At 41.3% G+C, this 22,500-nt stretch overlaps 1 protein-coding gene across 7 annotated transcripts in view; it reads right to left on the bottom strand.

Annotated features, from left to right (window-relative positions):
- Positions 1-5,174: 5,174 nt before the first annotated feature.
- LOC147133174 (RNA-binding protein Musashi homolog 2) overlaps positions 5,175-22,500 on the bottom strand; it is a 243,410-nt gene continuing 226,084 nt past the window's right edge. For 2 of the 7 annotated variants that reach the window (XM_086057514.1, XM_086057519.1), the window contains exons 12-15: positions 20,446-20,625; positions 16,578-16,732; positions 11,613-11,684; positions 5,175-10,355 (exon numbers count right to left, since the gene is read on the bottom strand). In XM_086057514.1, coding sequence (XP_085913640.1) covers positions 11,643-11,684; positions 16,578-16,732; positions 20,446-20,625 — 377 coding nt within the window. In that variant the 3' untranslated portion in view covers positions 5,175-10,355; positions 11,613-11,642. Of the gene's footprint in view, positions 10,359-11,612; positions 11,685-16,577; positions 16,733-20,445; positions 20,626-22,500 lie in introns of all 7 variants that reach the window. The other 5 variants (XM_086057520.1, XM_086057521.1, XM_086057515.1 and 2 more) reach the window with 4 other exon arrangements.

Raw genomic sequence — 22,500 nt, 5'->3', positions numbered from 1 at the left:
AGCGCCCTCTTGTGGCCCAGGGGAGTTACTGGTTTGACGTTGTAAAATAAATGATTGCAAGCCCTTCAATTCGGAGCCGTCTCAGTCTCGTCTATTTAGTGGAGCCCGCACTTACAGCTACCAACACATAGTGTCTGAATGTGTCACATGTGCTAAAGAGAGACTACAACACAGAGAAACACTGCTGCCCACGGAGTTCCCAACACGCCCCTGGGAGCTAGTTGGTGTGGATCTGTTTGATCGGAACCATCCCTGCACACCCGCTTCCCCCCAGCACCACAGGTTCTTAACAGAGCAATCACAAAAGTTCTCCTCTGAATGGTTCTTCCTTCACACCACCTCTAGTCCAAGATGTAGTCCATTCTACATTCTACATTGAAACATTTCAAATTTACATTACAGGTCATAATGTACTCAGAAAGGGGGATGTTATGGTAGAGACTCATTGCATGCGCTAACCCTGAGCACCCTCTTGTGGCTCAGGGGAGTTACTGTTTTGACGTTGGAGAATAAACGATTTATTAATAAATAAACGAAGCCCTTCGATTCGGAGCCGTCTCGTCTATTTAGAGGAGCCCGCACTAACGGCTAACAATCCAATGGTGTCCCTCAAACCCTAAGGATATTTAATAAGAGAAATGGTCGCGCTAAATCTTTTGCATGCGAACATTTCTACCATTTTACTACAATTGGGGTGCTGCTCAGCGAGAAAAGGTTGGTTTGACGTTCGATATTCACAAGTTAGGAACAGTCCACAAGTGTTATGTTTGTGTCATAAATTGACAAAATATTAATAAAAAATCAGTTAATTAACATTTTGTAATTCTGATTACTGTAGTAAATGAGCAAAGGGAGCCATTTAACTACTGCACCTCAAATGTTCCTTATATAGATCATTTGGGAGAAGTTGAAGCCAATTCAACGATGAGTATAGTGCTAAACTGACACAAATATTCACCAAAAATCAAGTTAAACACCTTTTCTCATTCTGATTGCTGTAGTAGGTGGCAAAGTAAAGCCTCTAACTACTACACCTCAAATTGTATTTTATATAGGTCATTTTGAAGAAGTTTTGTCAATTTATGATACCATCACGCATACAATTTATGGACGGTCCCTAACTCGAATTGACTCTCGAACGTCAGAATGTCAAGCCAACTTTTTCTCGCTCTGAAAGCGAAGCTAGTGGCTGCTACACTACTTCCTGTGCTTCCTGCAGCGCGAACCAACGGCCGGAAAGCGTAAAAATTTCCAGAAAACCCCACATATTTTGTAGTTTATTTTTAAAAGGGGCGTTAAAATGAATATCCTATTTTTGTTTCCAAAAATGAAAATTGAAAATACAATCCTAAATGTGTTTTTTGATTTGCGTTTCACAATTAAACATAGAATGAACGTAAGGTACACGGACCACCTATAACCAACTGAATCACGCTTTTTCTCTGTTTTGCCTCGCCATACCTTTATTTACTCTTCTGTAAGAAGGAGCGCATGTCTGTGACTATTTGCATTGGCACAAGGTCATGTGGTTAATGCACATTTGAGTTGTCATGGACTCTTAAGTGGTTTTTAATCAGCAATTATTAGTGAATGGAGTGGCTGTGCGGGCGCCGGAGAGAGAGTGCCCATCAATGTCACGTCAATTTGCATGGAGGCCTCCACATTAGAGGTGCATTCTGGGAGGCAGCCGCCACCTGAGTGTCTCATCTCCGCACACACACAAACACGCGCGCACACACACACGCTAGGCAAGCAGCCATGGACTCCATTACACAGCCCTGTCAAAAAAATGTTCCGCTGCCAATGAGGAACAACCATTACAGGGCTGCGGGGGGAGATAATTTAGTGATGCACATAAAATCAAGTGCATTGAACGTTGCTCATATAGGAATTCCTACAAGCAGCCTTGTGTGGACGCTTCCAGACATTTTCAAGGTATAAACGCAGCGTGATTATTTCGGATGATGTACTATATAAATACCTGTCATTTGCACCTATACCTGTAATTGCCAATTAAGCATGCCGGGGTCTCTGAGCAGCTTTTAATTACCTTTAATAAATGCTGAGACACGTGTATCCTGCAATCATGAATATGCATTGCCATGGCGTCCTCGGCGTGCCTTTGACACATTCGGGGGGTTGGAAGCGGACCGTCTCTCCGCGACACCTCCGCTGATTGGGTCGCCGTGGTGCCAGAATGCAGCCTGACAGCGATGTTGCTGTTTATCATGTGCGGTGGGGCACGTACAAACACTAGTTTGTAACTGTGGCGGCGTAGACGCTGAAATGGTTGCCAAACAATGGTAAATGTGGACACTTGCATGCAACCATCCACCGTGAGCTCAAAGTGCTTTGCGGATCTTACCCCAGCCTAGCTGTTGAGTCATGTCAAAGCTCGGAGGACAAGATCGCCACCTGCCACTGTGAGGTTCTGGTTCAATCCCGGCCGTCGGCCAGCAGTAGAATCGACACAATGGACCATCCACACTCAATATCTTCCAGACCCATGAGGAAGACACTGACACATTTTACAACATGAATGAACTTGTCAGTACTGTAAAGGTGGCACTGACAATGACAATTAAGAGGATTCTAATATTTATTAAAATTCAGAACGGGTTGCAGACATTTTCTGAAATAGGCAGATAACAAAAGACTTAATCAGTTTAGTTAAATTTCACACTTGATGGTGGCTAGGCACTCAGGAGACCCGATTATTTGTAAACAAGCAATTAAACAGTCAATTTTACACAATATTTCCACATTTAAAGCCTTTGTAGACCTCTGAGCATCCAGCTTTCAGATCTTAATGTAGGGGTGGGCGATATGGGCAAAAAACAACAACAAAAAATCTCGATAGTTTTTCAAAACACTCGATAATGATAATTTGACGATATTCTACAAAACATATTTTAAATCTGCACTTGCTTCACAGACCAATTGTGGATGGAAACTGTTTGTGAGCAACATCTCTTAAATTGCTAAATACAGCTTCTGCAAAACATAATGATATTCTACGACAATATTGAACAATAAAGAACAAAAAAATCTGTATGGATTTACATTGATTATTGGGAATATTTATGTCATTTAAATGTTTCTGCTGTTATTCCATAATGATGTGACATTTTGAGCTGCAGTAAGCACTGGTGTACCACTGCCAACTACTGGAGCAAACAGAATGAGAAAAAGGTGTTAACTACAGCAATCAGAATGAGAAAAAAAACGTATTTGATGTGTGACGTGTGACGAAGTGTCATCCGGCGAGAGAAAAAAAGACGTCGTCATGACAACATCCATTCTCATATATTGGCCACCGTATTCAGAATAAAGTTGAATAACAAAACTGCAATTTACCGAAAAGTGCATTTTCCCACTCATTCATCACTGTGATATGTAGACTTGTGACTTTATTTCATATTTGGGTGTATCCTGGCGTCACACTAATAGGCTGTCGTAGTTTGTGCAACATGCCTCGGGAATACAGGCTAGCTACGAATGATGCGGACTACAAGCACGTAAACTGAATGTTAACTGATCATCCAGGGTGTCACGTTTGACTTGCTCGCTAAAGTACTGAGTGTGTGTGTGTGCGTGCATTTATATTTGTTGGTTCAACTCTGCGACTGTTTTCTGAATGTGCGTGTTGAAGCTTTTGTTTTGCACTTATCACTTCCTCCTCCTCTGCCGTCAACGCACCCTGATTTTTAGCATTTCCTCACACTTTGCGGCCGTCGATTGACTCGAGTCGTTATGCTTTTAGAGGCGGCATTAATACTCGATAATGTAAAATTACACATCGTGAAAGCAAGATTGACGATGATTCCGATAACGATATATATCGCCCACCTCTGTCTTAATGCCACTTTTAATTGGCCCTTAATTAAAAGCAGCCAGAGCAAAAAGGTCAACCAGGTATGATGAACAACCAAAGAATACACTGTCCCTGTACTCATTGCATGCTATTTACGGCATTCTGATGTTTGTTCATCGTTATTGTTAGAGGGAGCCATCATTAAACACCCCACCTATAATTGCATGTAGATGCCACAAGATGGCAGTAAAACACTTTTTGTCAAAATGAAACCCCGCAATTCACTGCACCAAGATGCCACGAGGTTCTGGCAAAGTAGTACTTTGATTGCTTTGGCTTGTGTGAAGTGGTGGGTTTTTCAGCAAATAACGGAGAACAGGTTCCGCCCCAAAATCTGCAAATAGGTTAATTGCCTTGTCAATATCATGGACAAAATAATGGCACTGCTTATGACGACGCAAAATCATATCGAGAATCCCCTGCATAGGGCTTCTTACTAGCTTATGCGGTGTAGTGGCTGGTAGGGGGACTACGAGAGACGGCTGATTTTGAACCATATCATCGACATAACTGGAAATCCCCATAGACATGTTGGGATTTGGGAATCTCCCTGTACAGGCTTGTTTATTTTGAGCAGGCTTTGTGTTACAATATGCCAATTATTTAAGAGATATCTTTGCTCATCTGTTGTGTGTTTTCTTTGTGAGGGGGGCTTCACAGTCCTTCTTGCCTGGGGCCTCTAGAAAGAGGGAGAGAGCTCGGCTGATCGATCAGCTTGTCAGAATGACTGATGGAGTAGCACATTACACATCTTTGCAAGTGATATATTGCGTCTACATGAGAGTGAATGTAATGTGAATAATGATGATAAACCTAGAATTGGAATTACTGAATTTCAACCATTATTAACCTCAACTCGTGTGTGTGGGTGTGTTTCCTCGCGTTGATTCATCCTCTTATCCCATCTACAGCCATTTAGTCACTGAGCCTTAGCTGATATTGATGCTCTTCACGATGATGCTGATGAGAAAAAAAAATTGTGGTTGATTGGCTTATTTTCCCGAGTGAATACATAGTACCGGGTAAGGCCACTAGGGGGAAGCAGAACTACGTAGCATCACTTTGGCTTGCTGGTGGTATCTCAATGTTAAGGACTGCAGTAATAAAAATAACGAAGATTTATATAGCGCCTTTCAATGCTACTTAACTCCGTGAATGGATGTAACGTGTATAACTGATTCAGTGTGGATTCAAACATTAATTTTAATGTAAAAAATGTGACACCAAGTAATTCTGATCAGTAGCAAGTAAACAGGAGCTAAAAAAAAAAAAAAAAAAACCACAAACAACCCAAAACAAGTCATATAACAATTCAGTTTATTGTATTTATTTTCCAGACAGACACATCAATTTCTGGACCACAGTAGAGGATGGAAACCTTTCACAGACATTTTTTTTTTGTCAATATTATTATTTGAAAATACAAATATAAAATTAGACTTTCCACATTTGATATGTGAGAGACCCCCATCCATCCATTATTATTTTCCACATATTTTACAACGGGGCTTTAGCAAGCCTATATGGTAACCTGAAAGATGCTTTCAGATCAGGTCAGTCGAGTCTGTCTGTCTCTCGCCATAAAAAGTCGGTTAACGGAATAAAAAACGAAAAAAGGGGGGCAAGTGTTAGGAATGGCCCGAGAGCGATGCAAGAAACATGTCCCACGAGGCACCTGGGATGGGCTCCAACAATGGAATAGTGACGGGACGGGACGGGACGGTCCTACTACATGAGCACAAGTCTGCAGGCTAGTATTAGTCAGACAGCTCCTACCTAATGAAGACACACGCATATACTTGTATATATATGTCTATTGCATGGGAGGTGGTGATGCTTTCAACTGGAAATTGACTCTAAACACGCATTTCTTTTCTGCCATCTTGAAAGCTTCTGTTGAGTGTGTGAATAGATGTGCTAAATGCCCCCAGAAAGAAGACAAAGCCTAACTTTGTGGTCAGTGTGACAGCCCACTCTTTCATATAAGATAGCTTAGAGATGAGGACAGCTTTGTCAAGCCTCTTCTGGAGTGGCGATGATGGAGAACATTCAAGAGTGGAATTGATTGGACACGGAGCTGCTGCTTGTCCAGCAGACAAGATGACAGAAAAGTCAGCGTGTGGTCGAGCTAAGTGAAGTGTGGCCATTGCCTAGCACTTGCCTCGAGATTCAAGTTTCAATGGATACGGTAGTACACAAACGTCAACACCTTCCAGGTGGACTTTTTTTTTTTTTTTTTTTAATTATTATTTTTTCTTATACCAAGTCCCCCTCCCCTCTCCCTGAACGGAGAAGCTACGTCGACTAAAATGAGTAACATTCATCAGCTGCAAAGCGCTGTCAGTTTGCGATCAAAATGAAATGAGAGCCACAGAGCCATGCTACCTTAAAGTCCAAGCTACTGCACCACTACACTACGGAGGCCATTGGTGGCAAAGAAAGTTCAAGTTTTTGTTCTGTTCAGGTGGCTTCATTCTAACATGGTGCTAATACTATTTCTTTTGTAAGCAAAACTAGTGGCGATAGAGACTAAAGTTAAACTAACGCGAAGGAACACTTTCTTTTACCCTGTTGGATAGAAGGCTAAATAGCACAAAGAGGTTAAAATGTCTTGATTTCGTTCATGATTATAATCTCTTTTTTTTTCATTATAATGTTTGACATGTTCAAAGTAAACATGAACGCTTCAATTCTATTAGTCAATCACTCTCTCTTTCCTTGTCGCTATGATTTGTTGTAATGTTATGCTTAACAGTCTCGATGGGAGCAATTTATTAATATTTAATATCGTTTTTCCTCAAATAGTGGCCTTCGCTCTAACGCGCCGGCTGCAATGGCTAATTTCGCCCCACTCCAAAATAACAGGTTGATGCGGAATTACCTTTACTGTAGCTGTCTTTCCACCAACTGCTAATGTTTAATCTCGCACACTAAAACCTGATTTGGTCAACATTGGTGGCCTACCAAATAGCCGCAAGCGACGTGTAAATAGAGCGTCATCACAGCGTTATTGACGTTAACTAAGAAGTAAAATGTGACAGTGCCTTGATGTGAGGGCATAATCGTTATTCTTTCAATTTTGGTTTTCTACAAACTACTATCAATTCAGAAACATTGCTTAAAAAAAACAAAACGAGTTGTGTTGACACAAACGCAACCAAACAAAAACACGCAAGTATGGTCTTGCATCCTTGCAGCAAGTGCAAAAAAGCGCTTGAGCTTCTATCATATGTGAAGGCGCAGAGCCTTGGTGGGCAACAATTCCCTCCTCATTACTGAGAGGAGCCAAGATTAAAAGGAGCAAGGCGTCCTCTCAAACACCCCTCATGGACACCCCACGGTCACTATTTGAGGAATTACGGTACGACAATATTCCACTTGAAGCCCTTTTGTGGTTTAATACACAAAAAGTTGATCAAGTAGTTTGCAACATTTTGCGTATTAATGTGTCAGTAGTTGAATTCTCGGGCTTGTGTTCATTGCCCCCCCCCCCGCATTCTATTCCAATTCACGAATTCAATCTCAAGTAGTTAAAAAAATTAGAAAAAAATACTGCATCAATCGCCCTTGAACTAACGCAATTGTGTAAACTGGTCTCGAAAGAGCCAGCGATGACGTGCGCGTACATTTGATAGAAATGACTGACTACCACTTGAAACACGATGATGGCGTGTGTCCCTCTGGCAAAGCAAATCAAAGAAAACACATTTTGCATATCTAGCGTTAGCATTTAAGGTAGTATGGCACACCCCTTTAAAAACATTCAAGGGTGGGATAGCCAAATAATGCCTTGTGTACACTTCCACCTCCCAGCAAGTGTTTCTCTCCATCGTCCACCCATGAGAGCTTTGGTTCGCTGAAACCACGCGAGAGAGGTGACGCCAACAGAAGAAGAAGAAAGAGTAGAAGAAGAAGAAGAAGAAGAAGAGGAAGAAAAAGAATAACTAAAAGGTCCGAGTGTGCAGATGTGAGACTAACATGGTCAGTCGAGAGAAAGGTCTAGTGTATATCTTGACTGGTCCTAAATCTACTACAGTCACTACATCTATCATATTAATGAGTTCTATAGAACATCTACTTGTACTTAGAGGAGGAGGCCAGGGAAGGGAAGGGAAGGGAAGGGAAGGGAAGGGAGGAGGAAGGAGAGGTAGAGCAGAGGGAGAACAACAATGAAGCACTAGACTGGGAGCAAAGACAGCACTGCGTTTACAAGTTATTTCTTTACACACCCATGAAATACATGAATGAGTAACAAAAGATCTTCCGAGGATGGAAAGAGAGAAAAGCAATGGATGCACAGTACATTTTAATAGTATAGTACAATTATTATTCATATAGAAACCACAACAAAATTGAACTAGAAATCAGCAAAGAAGCATCTTTCTTTTTTTTTTTTTGTTTGTTCTTTTTTTTGGTAGTTTTGTATTTTCTTTTACATGTGAACATTACACGTTTTTTTTTTTTTCTCCTTTAAATTATTACTTGACCACAACTCCATACCATTGACTTTAAAAGTATCCAGCATATTTCTTAACCTGGTCGTTTGCAAGTGGGTGGAACGACAAACACAACAACAACCCAAAAAAAAAAAAAAAAAAAAACCCGGTACATAATTATTATGCAGCAGAATGCACACCATCCGCTCCGTCGGATGACCTTGAAATAGCTGACGACACTCCGGGAGCGTATCATTATTATTATTATTAGCGAAATGTTTGTGGTTTGATAGCGAGTAATTCAATGTGTGACCCAGAATAAATACGTTCAGATGAGTCATGGGTCCAATAAAAGCAAAGCAAAGTTCAAACATGTCAACTACTATTTAGCAAGCTGTTAAGTCACCTCGCAATTCAAAGGTGTTTGTCTATTTCAGAATACATGAATCCAAAAATCCTTCACACTAATCCCAAAGCACAGGGCCGCCTTTTAAAAAGCCAACATTTACATGTGCAAATAGGAAATGGCCTGTACTTCACTACTCACAGTGCAATGATTTCTTCTTCTTCTCTCTCTCTCTTTTTTTTTTTTTTTTTTTAAATAGATCTACTTAAATCATTCAGTGTTTTTATTAACGTGAGAATAAATTAAACCTGCCCGTGATTCCACAACAGAATTCACAAGGCTGAGGTATGGTATCAAAAAAAAAAAACGTTCCTAATTCATTCCAAAAACTAAAAACGAAGCAGGCTCGTGCGCAGAGCCCATACATTGTTTATTCCCAAAAGAATTTGGGAAGGAGCAGGATGATACAAACAATAAGAGGAAACCGAGAAGAGTACAAAAGTGTCCGCATATGCACAAAAATGCAATCTAAAAGTACAGTGTGCTTTGGATTAAAATCTTTTTTTTTCTTCTCCTCGTCTTAACAGCTTAACAAAAGATACCAATTCGGATCTTTTTTGTTGCTATTTTTCTTCTTTTTTTTCTCTTTTTATTTCATAAAACTTGACTGACTGAACACACCATTTGTAAGTTTGCTGGTTTGACACTGTAAAACGATTCAGCTTTGACTATTTACAGAGCAACAAGTGTGTGTTGGTCTCAGGGTTGTTACTGTCTTTCAGCAGGGAAAAAAAGTATAATAATAATAATAATAATAATAATAATCAGAATCATAAGTGTTTACAGCTTTTTCTTCTATTCACACGCTATAACATGTTCTTTGACACACCATCACAAAAATATGCTATTCTCTCACTGAGTTGGTTATATGCAGTGACTGGAATATGTACAGCTACATTTCTTTTTCGCAAGTTTGAATTCACAATGTTTATATGAAATTTGTTATAGCATATATATATATATTTATATATATAATATTTATATATTTCTAAACAACAAAAACAACACTTATAAAAAAAAGGACCTTAAAAATATTGGAGTCCTCTTTGTATTGCCCAAAAATAGGTCATCATGGTTAACAATGAGACATCACAAGAAATAAAAGCGCTACTCAGATTTATTACTTTGATACCCTCGTATCCGATTTGCCTTAAAATAGATTTTTTTTTTTCAAACCTAAGAATCTTGCACAGCGACTCTTGTTTTTTTTGTGTGTGTATGTGTGTGTTGAGCCTGAATGCTTCATTTCTCCCCTCAAGCTAGCAAAGACGAAGACATTACAAGCCGATTTCTTTTTGCCACGTCGACCGCAGTTTAAAAAGCAGGAAAAGAAAACAAACAAAATGACACCAAAGTCGTGTGGAACTAAACTGACAGAGCAACCGAAGCACAGGAAAGAAAAGAGGCGGGTGAAAGAGATGTGAAACATCAAACCAAACCAGGCGCTGACGTTATAGGAGGTTTGGAATATAGTACAGCAGTTGTTCTTTTTCTGAGATGACTCAACAGTTTCTTTTCTCCTTCATATGGTTACCACTTGCTCGCTCTTTTAGCCTGTCCGCTGTGCCTCAGTAGCGCCACCTGCACACAAAGCCAATTAGAAACTTCGTCCCGTCTTTCCTGGGCCGCCAGACAAACTCTGCTGGAGAAAAGAGAGCATGGTGAGAGCAGCAGTCGATAAAGTGCAAACGTGTGAAAAGACAAAAGGCATGAAAACAAAACGAGCGATCATGCTGACAGTCGACAGGCCATCGTGCAGGACGACGTGTGCACATGCTGCAAATACTACCTTACAAGAGACAATTAGTGTATTTTTGGATTGTTTATTAGTCTATTTTGGTCATGGAAGGCAAAGGTGAGATGGAGGCTCTGTCCTTGAAAAGCAGAGCTGAGAGTCAAAGACTGCTCCAAAAAATGCTTCTAATGTGCAGTCGAAAGTAACCTGGCAGAGCTGGAGCGCAGTGTGAGTGTCTGACTCATGAAGCCACACCAGCAAGCTTTAACTCATGACTAACATGATACGATCGCTCCTGGGACGCTACGATTGAGATCTGTTCGCCTCGTTGCCACCGAGGAGTACACTTGACTTCGCTATGGAATGTCACGCTTTATTTACATTTGCGTTGGTGTAAGTGGCGAAGCGGGTCAAAGTAACTGAGCCGATAAATAAAGCCGACGATAAGTTAGGGCTATTCGGCTTTTGAGGGAAATTTCAGGATGAACATAAAAAATATGGTCAACTAAATTCGACCTTTTCTGAACTAAGTAGGAAGGTGCCGTAGTCCGTCACGAACCTATGCTAGTAAAATCGTAATTATAGCAAATATTTATATGAAAAACACTTCCACGCCATATAAAACAATCAATTAAAAAAACAGTAGGTACAGCGGTAACAAAGCGTGCCTACTGTATGAAAACTGGATGAATTTCTCATGAGTCGAAATTTGGTCGGCGACAATCGTCATGCACACTCACGGTGTCGTGCGTTTCTCTTAAATCAAGTTTTCGGCATAGAAAGTCAAGGGAGCATGGTTACTTGTTGCAACATTGTTTGTAACAGTGAAACTTTATTATACTTTGAAAAAATAATAACCTTAAAACACCTGACAATCCATGTTTGACATGATATATTTAGCCGATTAAAATACAGTGAAATTTAGTGGAGTAAAACAATTTAATTGGAAACATTTTAGGCAAACAAACTGAATGAATAAAAAATTTGCCGTCAAAATGAAAATTGCTCCAAACAGAAGTGAAGTGTACATCTTGGCGCTACGGTGGCCACTGAGTCACACTCAGGCTTTACTTGCTGCTCTGCTATGTGGAGGGTGACTGATGCGATGGACATGTAGTAAAGAGAAGACTGATAAAGTGCACAGTAAATAAAATGCAATACCTGTGCTGAGATGGCAAGCAGGCCACCTGTTCAATGGTATCCATTTGTAAAAGCTGTCGCAATCAAGGGGCCCTAAAAGTGTACAGTTAGTGCTGTTGTCAGTATGCATTTCAAGGAAAGAAAAGTGAGTCATAGCAACTTTTTCAGCTTCGAGTTTTCAATTAAGACTCTGTTAGATCATCAGCTGAACAACCCTCATTTACACCATATACAGTTTGTTCCCCCCCAAAAAAATGACATCATTTGATATTTTGACTATGTGAGTAAAAAATCGGCTCCATGTTAACGTTAGAACACTAACGTTAAAATTAGTAACACCATCACTAACGTCGGGTACATTTAACCGACAGTTTTCGTCAATTCGTGTAAAAATACAACACTGTATGTCAAATTGGAAGTTGTCTTTAATGTACTAACATAAAATATCACATTAAAAAAATTGTGCGGGTGAAAATCACCCGACGTTAGTGTTCTAGGGTTAACAACAAAAGATTTATTCATCTAAATTCCAACAACATACTCAAAGGTTTTACAACCGATTTTAAAGCTTCAAAAATGTTCCGTGACATGATGATACATTTTACTTTTTGCCTTCCTTGTGCATTTCCTGCTATCCGGGTAGTGTTTTATTGAATTCATTGAATTGAATTTGAATTGAAAAAAAGAACACATTGGACACTCTTGCTTGACCGTTTTCACATATTTTCATTTGTTCACCAAATGCCTTTACATTGCTAGTGCGTCATTCTTGACCTTAAAGGAAAAATAAAAGTGTAGCATTAAACGAACATTTAACTTTAAAGGGGCACCTGCCATTTTCAAATAGTACCCTTTTTGTCATATTTGTCAAGAATGTCAGTATAAATCTGACCGTAGACGGCGTAGAGCATTACTGAAAAATAACAGCGCTCTCTTGAACCATCTTGAACCACTAATTTGATTTTTCAGAAATCGAGGTGTCAATCATTTGCCGTGCACTTGCGGGCACACTTATAATCGATTGCCAGCGCACAGCCGCAGTCTCACGCTGACCTGTCACCTTGAGCTACAGGAGCTTTGTTGAAACAACAGCGGAATATCCACCTTTGGAAAGCAATAAATGCCCATTCCTTATTTGCTGACAACTAGACATGAGACTAGCAAACAGAAGCAGAGCACCTCAAGGCAGATGAAGACTCCAAAGTGATATATAAGGGTTATTATTATTTCACCTCGACAGGTATTTCACCTTTTTTTGATTTTAAATTGATTGTACATTCCCCCAAAAAATGATACTTCAAACCGATAACATTTCGTTTTATAGTAACACTCCATTATGAATAAGTCCTCCTACCAACATAGCGGTCGTGGCTAACGTCAGCTTATTTCAAACTACATTTCATGCAATGTGACATTAAGGTAAGGGAGTTGAGGCGGGGGCTACGTTCATATCTTGCTAGGAGTTTCAACAAAGCATACTACCAGTATGCATTTAACATTAAACTTAATTTTTCGCATATCTTAAAATTTGAGTGAAATAATGAAATAATGCCATTTTTTTTGGAACACCCTGTATTAAGATCATTTCAATACTATATTATTATTATCATTATTATACTGGAGAAAGTGCACTCTCTCAAATCAAGCACGTTACAATATCACCATCTAATCCATACATTACGCAAAGATACCCCTATAGACACAAACACACACACGCACAAGTGATTAGATATGAGCGCAAGGCGAGATCATAAACATCCCAGAATGAGATCACGATGCCGCTCAGCTAATCATCCTAGCGTCAGAGTGGCTGCTGACAGGTTGGTGGAAATCACAAGCAAAGAAAAGCGCAGCCCCTTTCAGCTGTGATTAGCCGCTGTTATCGCCTCAATCAACTAATTGCGTTCTAATTGTCTTGCATATAAAAACAGTTAAAATCATTACGGCTTCTTTGCAGGCGCTATTTTGATAGTGGCTAAAGGGATTAATAAAAGCAGCGGAGCGTGACTCTGAAGTCGTGTGCAACGCTGATGACGAGGCCCCATCAGCATTCTGCTTTGCCGCCTGATTGTGACGAGATAATTTAATAACGCTGGCATATTGGGATAATCCACCAGGGAGGCTGGAATCTTGACTTCCGTTGTATTTGCTAACAGAAATGCTAATAGGCATAATATATAATGAGCCGACGTTTGAATAATCTAGTTTGAAAAATCATCGGAAAAGTATTGATTGGCTTCAAATGAGGAGAATAGCACCGTTGCCATGGCAACCTCGCATCACCTGCAAATGATCCACCCGTACGGCTTGTCCTCATTCGGGTCAGCTCAAATTTGATGCTTTTTAAAAGAATGTTCTAACTGGCAGGAACGGACGGCTAAGTGGTACACTCGCCTGACTTGCGCATAGGCTCAATTTCCACTCGGTGACGGTCTAAATGTGAGTGCGAATGCTTCGATGGCTCCTCATGATCGACCGGTGACAGGCGTGTCACACGTGTGTGCACCAGAAAATGGATGGATGGATATAAATCGGTAGTGCATAAAAATATTGGCTTGGCTTCTCATGTTCCGGCGGTGTGTTTATTGATGACCCAGTGTCTCTTTATCACATTGGTTTCACTATAAAAAAGGCAAAAAAAACAACAACAAATCAACTATTTATGACTGTTGCTTCAAATATGAAAACTGATCTGTTGATTTGAACACCAAAAATGTGCTTATTTGACACATGCTTTAAACTACAACGTTAGCAACAACTGGAAAAGGATACAAACGCTTCATTTCCTTTGGTAAACTCACCGCTGGTAAAATTTGCTTTGAAAATGAGCCAGCCTGATCTTTCCTAACAAATATTTTGCTCCCTAAACCGATCCCAGCCGATTACGGCTGATATCTAGTGGACCAAAAACAATTAATAGGTTTTGCTTTGGGAGCAAATGAAAAACATGCTTTCTGTTTTTCTTTGGACACAATAAAACAATTATTTGTGCTTGTTTCAGTGCAAATCAGGCGACCTGGTCTCACATGGACCAAAGCCCAGCAAGGTAATACATGCCATCCATGCATGTGCTCAACCTCCACTTTCTGGTTAGCGCAACTCAGTTTAATGATGTGTACAATAAAGTTTGCTTCACTCTATAGTCCTGCAGGACTAATGGGCTCTTCATTATGCCACCTCAACCCATATGCTAATTACTTTTTATTCCCACAAAGCAGGTGTTATTTGCATAGCCTCTTCTCTCCCAGTCAGTTTAATTGTGTAGAACTATTAAAAACATGCCCCAACAAGCTGAGTGCCAGTCCAGCAGTTCAGCCATGCTTCACCATTCCAGGGCCATAAAATCCAGATGAAATATTCAGTGAGGTCCAACGGAAGAGAAGTGCCAAGCAAACAAATAGTTCGCTGAGCCATCCAGGGCCGGATAGGAGCATAACAGGGGCCTATTTACTCGGTCACTAGGTTGAATAGCAGTCATAAATGTGCCTAATGTGTAACGCCTTTTTAACACAGAATATATCAAAGTGACTGACTACCACGACCACTTGTGTAAATGTTAGCTGGAAGGCCTCACTTCAAACCGGTCCTGGTTAGTTGTGCTAAATCACAGTGCGAATGATCTTTATCTTAAACATGAAGGTAGATTAGCGTATTCTTCTCCTCGACAGGCCAACTTTTTGGAACCGGGCCGGAATTTGATTCTGAATCGTTCAGTATTTCATTACCTCCGAGACATTGCGCCCTGTTTTTCTGTCCAAGTCACGCTGCCCTGATTGGTCTGACTGAACCATCATTTGCTGACTTTTCAATCATTGTTAATGCAATCATTGGGCCATCTACGTACTTGTAATCGTTATTGCAACACAACTCTTTGTGTGTAATGTCATTCAGCATGTGTGTGTGTGTGTGTGTAAAAAGTACATCGAGAGGTGCCATGAGTGAGGCTGCCAATCAATATACGTGAAGAACAGTATTTGATTGTGGGGAATGCATGTGTAAAAGTGTTTCCTTTACATATCTGTTAAAGAGTGAACGTGTGCTCAAATGTTCCAATGAAAGGGAGCAAATATAGTGCGCTACCGTACTTGTATTATCTAGGACAGGAAAATGCAGGAAGGCTATTTATTGTTTTTTTAGGGCATTTTTTTAAGACAGCTGGGATAGGCTCCAGCTCGCCAGTGACTCTAATGATGACAAGCACTGTAGAAAACGGATGGATGTTGAAAAGTGACTTTCCAAATTTTGTTTAAAATCTCCAAGCAGCTGTTTTTTCATCTTGTTGATTTGATAAAGACAATTCATGTATTGAAGCGTAAGAAAATCCTGCCCATTACCGCTGGAAAGTGTGGCTAAAGTGGCTAATCAAAATGCAGTATAGTCACCTTAAAGGGAGACGTTTCGGGCCAAAGTCATCTACCGTCATCCACCTGTCTTTGTTATCGCCACCTCTAACCGCCGTGCTCTTTTTACATTTACGAGTTGACGCAGCAAGCAGCGGCTAACCGGTCAGCGAAGGGGGGGGGGGGGGGGGGGGGGGGGTGCGTCAAGCAGTGGCAATTGGACAAGGAGACCGACGGAGACGAAACCTGCTTGGTGGTAATGTGAACCCAAGCCTTGGGACAGCTGGGTTTCGAAAAATAACACATATTTTGGTCCTACAAGTGAGGCGCAGGGTGAAGTGAGGTAATAGGTGCTACTGCTGGGGGAAATAAACATTGGTATTTGACACAAATAACTTCAAAACTGAGATTAGGGTCATCCCGATGTGCACACAGGTTACTCAATTGTCACCTGAGTGAAATTAGGTAGGGACACTCCCCCCCCCCCCCCCCCAAAAAAAAAAACAACCCTCACTACCAGTGCTTTACTTAGGTAACTGACACAAATTGAGTAGTTTGCAATAAAATGTGTGGTAAAATTAGTCTACTGTGGAATGCAACCGACACCAAGGCGCAGCCAGTCATACGTCGAAGGTCGAGTACTCACGGTGATGCTGGGGCCGAACCCGGAACCAGGCTGAGGGCTGGCGGCGCTGATGTAGTTGCCCACAGCTGAATCCTGGCTGCTGGGTCCGTAAAGGTCGGCCACTGGCCCTGGGCTGTTGGCGCTGTGGAAACCTCCGGGCCTTGATGGGTTGGCGCCTGCATGCAAACACAACGTGGAGCGGAGCAGCTCAGAACAACCTTAGGAGCAACTGTGAGCTACTTGCCCCCCCTCCCACCCATTATAGTAATAGAGCTCATCACTGGATTCGTGAGAAACACGCCCAGCTAATTGGCACCTCATTTTCAGATTTTGGTTCAACTGCCATCAAATGAACGGTGAATCCAGTATGACGTTCTATTCATGTTAGCTCAACATGCTATACTGTATCGTTCACATCCACTTAGAATCATGCACAACACAAAGCAAGCACATCGCTAGCAACTCCCAGCATGCTGAGCAACTTCAAGTATGGTTTGTGCAATCGCTAACATGCATGACGGACGAGAAGGAATACTTGTCAACAAGGAGAGTGACGCCCTGTTGGATAGTTTCGTTTCCCATTTGCGAGACGGACTTTATTGCCTCTTTGTTTTATTGTACGACCTGATCACGACAAGTACCGACTACAAAAACATGGCCATTACTTCTGAAAGCACTTTGAGCCGTGTGTCAACTTGTCAGTCCTCCGCAATAACTTCACGGCTAAAACGTGCTTGAGACAAGAGAGGGAAGGCATCGGGGGAAATATGAAAGCTTGACCCACGTTCATTTGCGGGTCCTAACTCAGGGGACTGAAAAAAAAAAGAAACACTGTACACGACTTACCACCTTTGCCCCGCAAGTAAGAGCAAGTCAGACTAATGAAACGTCTTTCGGCAATCCAGACGAATACTAAAGGCTCATAACAGCGGGACTATCGGAAGGAAAGGAGGGGGAGAAAAAGACAGCCGGGGCGAGAGAAAAATCTCTTCACAGCAATCTCCTCTGCTGTCAGCTCCAACATGCCCCTTTGTCTGGCCCTCATTCTTAGATGGCAAAAAGCTGCTTTCAAAGAAAAAATCCCCACAGAAAAAGCTTGATCTTTTGCTCGGAAATTCTGTGGAATCTGTGTATGTGTCAGGAAAATACCATTTAGCCGCAGGATGTACTGTTAAAGTCAAAGCTCCATTCTCAGTGTAAGCAAAATAGCTAAATACAACTCGACTTGAAATTGCTTCCGATGAACTGTATGTAAGCACTTTAAACAGCTAGCGCTCTTATTTTGTCGACAAACACCCCAGTCGGCTGCCATCTCATGTTTTCGCATGTGTTCTGTCAATGCCACACATGGGACAGAACCAAAAGTATTTGAAATATTGCATCATCCTTATCATATTATATGCATTATATACTGAATATTCATGATTTTGTTTTAAAAGATTTGTAATACATCTCAGGCTCCAGACTAACATTCTTTTTACTAGGAGCACAGAGGTGAAATTTTGAAATTCTTACATTTTTTTCAGAAATTTTAGGGGCACCGGAAGAAAATTTAGGGGTGCAGACTGTAAATCGGCTTGTGGAAATGTTCACATTTCCATTCATTTTCACTACATTACTGACACATGGGTTGAAGTATGGAGCAGGAGTTTGCCAGCAACAAAAATTATTCAAGAATAATTGCAAAAAAAAAAAAATCTGCAAATTGACTCGTCGCACATATGTGCGTGGATGAAAGATTTATTTGCGCTGCATCAAATTATAATAAAGACAAAATGACAGCATTTAGGGGCAATCTGGATGCAAACTTGCATCTAATAACATTATCTAAGTAATACAACTAATAATTGTTGCACACAATTCTCTTCTTTATTCAAAAACAACAATTACGTGTATATATTTCTTAGCATTCGCAGCATGTTTTGTGTAGTCATTCACAAATGAAAATATTTTATAATTGAGAAATCGGTTCAACCACTTAAACTCAGTTTATTTCATGAACACCAAAAAGATCCACAAAGTAATTCCAAAAATATCCCCAAACAACATGGACGTAGTTTCCAAGCAGTTAGGTCATGCTAAGTTCAAACAAGTGTTACAAATACGAATGTGAGCACAAACCCTTCAGCGAATTAAAGTGCCTTGTTATTGTATACAATTCTCATGAGGCAGTCTCAAATGTGAAGACTGTTTGAGGAATTTATATTTTTAGGCACACGTACGGTATAGAGTCTATTCATGTGACCAAGCTCCGTTGACTGCCTGCTCTCTGGCCTGAAAGGCTTCCTTTCCTACTCCACTATCTGCCCTTCCATGACGCCGCATAACCCATTGTAGACAATTACATACATACTGTACAAGGTGTTTATTCAGTGTCATTAATCTGAACCTAAAGTTAAAAAAAAAAATAATAATAATAAAAAAGCTCTCTGGACAAAAGGATGCTGTGATAACACGTCTTCTGCATAATACGAAGCAGCACAAGGTTTCAAAATCTTATCACATCTGTGGAGTTGACCCTATACAGCCTGTCTGTGTTCCCGCTGTTTGCTGAGCTACATTTTGTACCGAGCGGCTGTAGTAAATGCCAACATCTGCCTGAGGCAGCTGGCCAACGTGCCATTAAAGGGAAGGTTTGGACTTGTCCTCCAGTCTGCGAAGGCCACACTTCCCTCCTTGGCTTTCTTCATCCTTTTACTTCTACTAGTGAAGGTGAAGTCACAACTTTGAGCCTTTTTGCCAGTAACAAGGCGAGCAAGTGCATTCGAGTCTCTGGAGACGTGGCAGCTAAGCACCACGTGTAGGTCAACACTGTCACCTACGATGAGACGCAGCAGTCCACTAAATCACATTCCCTTACTTAACAATAGGTACTGGTTGGTGGTCATGCCAGTGAGGACAGGAGCAGAGATCGATAATGTAGGCTCGTACTGGATGACGAGCGTGCTATTGTTTTATGTGGCTAGCTGAAAATAGGCTCCTACAAAGGAGCTTAAGTGTACAGCACATTTACCGGTACACATTGAATCTAGCCGGGGGGACAAACTCATTTTTGCGACAACTATTAGGATTTTCCTTAGACAGCACTTAGAACTATGAAAATCAGATAAATGTATAATCATTAGGGATAGCCCGATTATCGGCGTCGATCTGATGGCCGATGATAAATCAATTTAAAACTGTTTAACTTCAAGGAACTATTTCTTTAAATTTTCAGTTAAGTTCGAGAACCGTGGCAGGGTTTTTACTGTTTGGACCAGAATTTCCCATCTCTGTTTGTGGGCCACATAAACCGGGCAGGATCTGCCCCCTGGGCCTGGAGTTTGACCCCGTGATCTGGAAAGTGAGATGTCCTTGTGCTGTGTACTTAATGTGAATATATATCTGAAATAAGGGACAATTTATGAAACACAATGCCTTGCAAAAATGTTGCTAATTTACTGGTTCAACAATAATTCACAAACACAGATCAGCCCCCCCAAAAATCAGCCAAGTGTCATTCATGACATCATCCGTTGTCGTACCGCTGACATGCAAGTGGTGAATAACATTCTGTGCAAGGCCCTTGTGTGCAAGCAGAGGCTGCAATACAACTTCTCAAAGAAACAGACAATCCAAAAGAAGTTTCCTAAAAAAAAAAAAAAAAAAGAAAAAAAGAAAAAGGAACATGCATTTTCTCAGCAAGACAGGTTGATTTTTTCCCATTTGCTTCTTTAAATAGGGCAGGGGGGATTTTTTTAATTTTTTTTTTTTTATTGACAAGCGCAGGAGAAAGTAAAATAAAACCAAACAATGCAGAAAGTGAAAGATCTGCCATCTGCATGGAGTAATGTCATGAATCAAAGTGAAAAGTCCGAAAAAAGGTTAAGACAGATACGCGTATACAAACCTGGGTTCTTAAACTGATCCGGGCTGTGTAGGTGCTGGAGGGGGGAGTTGCAGGCGGAGGTGGCATGCTCACTGTGCAGCATCTGAGCCGCCTGGGGCCCCAGGGAGCCATAGTCAGCAAAGGAGCAGGGCCCCCCCCTTTGGTCACCGGGTGTGGAGTAAAACCCATAATCGGGGAGGCCTGAGAGATACAGTAAAGGTGGGGAGGGGGAGGGGACTCCATCATTGTGGAAAATCAACTTTGTCAACGTCAAAGTCAATGTCCAGATTGTCGAGCGGCTTCTCCTTGTGTTTGTTGATGAAACCCGCCGTTCACCATACCCCCGCGCCCGCCCCCCCCGCAGCCCACGTTTGACACGCTCAGCCGCATCCTAAACGTCTCCGCAATTATTCCTCTCCAAGGCCGGGCATTTATTTATATTATTTATTTACTTTTTTTTCCTTGCCGAATTGACCAACGTGCGTGTTTTTGCGCAATCACTACGGAGTGAGATGAAACTGAGGAATCATTAAAACACAGGTCAATACATTCTCATTTCAAACGGAGAATTCTCTGTTGACATACCTGAAGGAAGCCTGAATGAAAGAAACACAAAGCGCCCCAATCAATAATTAATTTAATGGCTCCTCTTTGACCAGCGTGCGAGAGATGATAAGGTGTGTATGTGAATGCGATACAAATACATCGGTGTTGACTGATGCCGCGCCTTCCCAATGTGATCCAAACACGTCCCCCTCCTTCTAATAACGCTCCCTCTGACACAGACGGTGGATTATCAACAGTTTAGAAAATGTCATTCAGCAGTAAGTCGTGCTGACATTTATTGCATGTCCTCTTAATCGGAGACAAGCTGCTCGTGGAAAGAGGGCAATTAAACCAAACGTCCTCCTCACGCCTCTTTTAGATAGCGGCCTTAATCTACTCAGGAGGGACTCAGCCTGGTGACACCAACTTCTCCCTTCAGCACACCTCCCACCCTCGCCGCTTGTGTTTGTGGTTTTATTTGGCCCGCGGAGCAAACAGCCATTCAAAGCCACTTCACCTCTACCCACTCGGAATGATAAAGTCCACTTGTGCCAAATGGAAACGCGAGCGGCAGCCATCTTTCTCCCGCCGGTGCTTTCTAGCGCTCTGATCTCGCCACTTGTGGGCTGTCGGCCCACTCGTCAAATTATAGGATCCAAATGCAGCAGGCTTCCCACGTACGTCACATAATGCCTGACACATTGAACAAAGCTCAAGAGCCAATCATTACATTTAGTTCGCTTAGAAAAATGCCACCGAAAATTGATTGGCCTTGCTAATGAGGGGAAACTGGATCAATGGAGCAATTTGAATGGAGGGTGAACATTTTTGACAATATAACTAACTGTGTTAGTGGGAATTTCATATGTGGAATACCAAATGTCCCAAGGCTTTCTTCTTTTCATTTACTCAAGTAACTTTTGCGATAAAATCAAACAGAGCCTGACAGTCACATGCAAGACTGCACGCAGTCTTTGCGGGCTTGCGAGCGACTTGTACGGCCGAAGAAATGGAACACACACCAGCTCGGAAATCTCGAAAATCAAACACACCTGGCCTCAACATGAAGCCCAAGTCAACCCAAACTTTTTTTTTTTCAAGAATACGTTCTATGCAGGCTCACTAGTTGAAACAAGGTATTCTGATAAATATTGCGTTTGTGGAATAACAATTAATCCACCCGTTTTCATCCAGCGGCCATTTTGTCACTTCTGTCGACTGAAAATGACATCACAACTACTCAGGGATCAGGTAACGTCCAATCACAGCTCACCTGTTTTCTGAAGCTGAGCTATGATTGGTCATTATCTGAGCCCTGAGCAACTTTTATGTCATTTTTATTAGACAGAAGTGACAAAATGGCTGCCCCCTTAGCTGGCTAAAAATGGCTGCATTTTGCTGCTTAACTCATCTTTCATATTAATCATATTGCCTTGTTTCAACTAGTGGGCCTGCATAAAACATATTCTTGAAAAAAATATGTTTGGGTTGACTTTCCTCTTTATGTGTACGAAATATTGGTTTCATAAT

Source organism: Filicampus tigris, chromosome 17 (genome assembly GCF_054856515.1).
Source record: "Filicampus tigris isolate MCC_2025a chromosome 17, RoL_Ftig_1.0, whole genome shotgun sequence".
In the NCBI taxonomy this organism is placed as follows: Eukaryota; Metazoa; Chordata; class Actinopteri; order Syngnathiformes; family Syngnathidae; genus Filicampus; species Filicampus tigris.
Note: the sequence above shows the minus strand (reverse complement) of the source record. Positions and strands in the feature narration are given on the sequence as shown.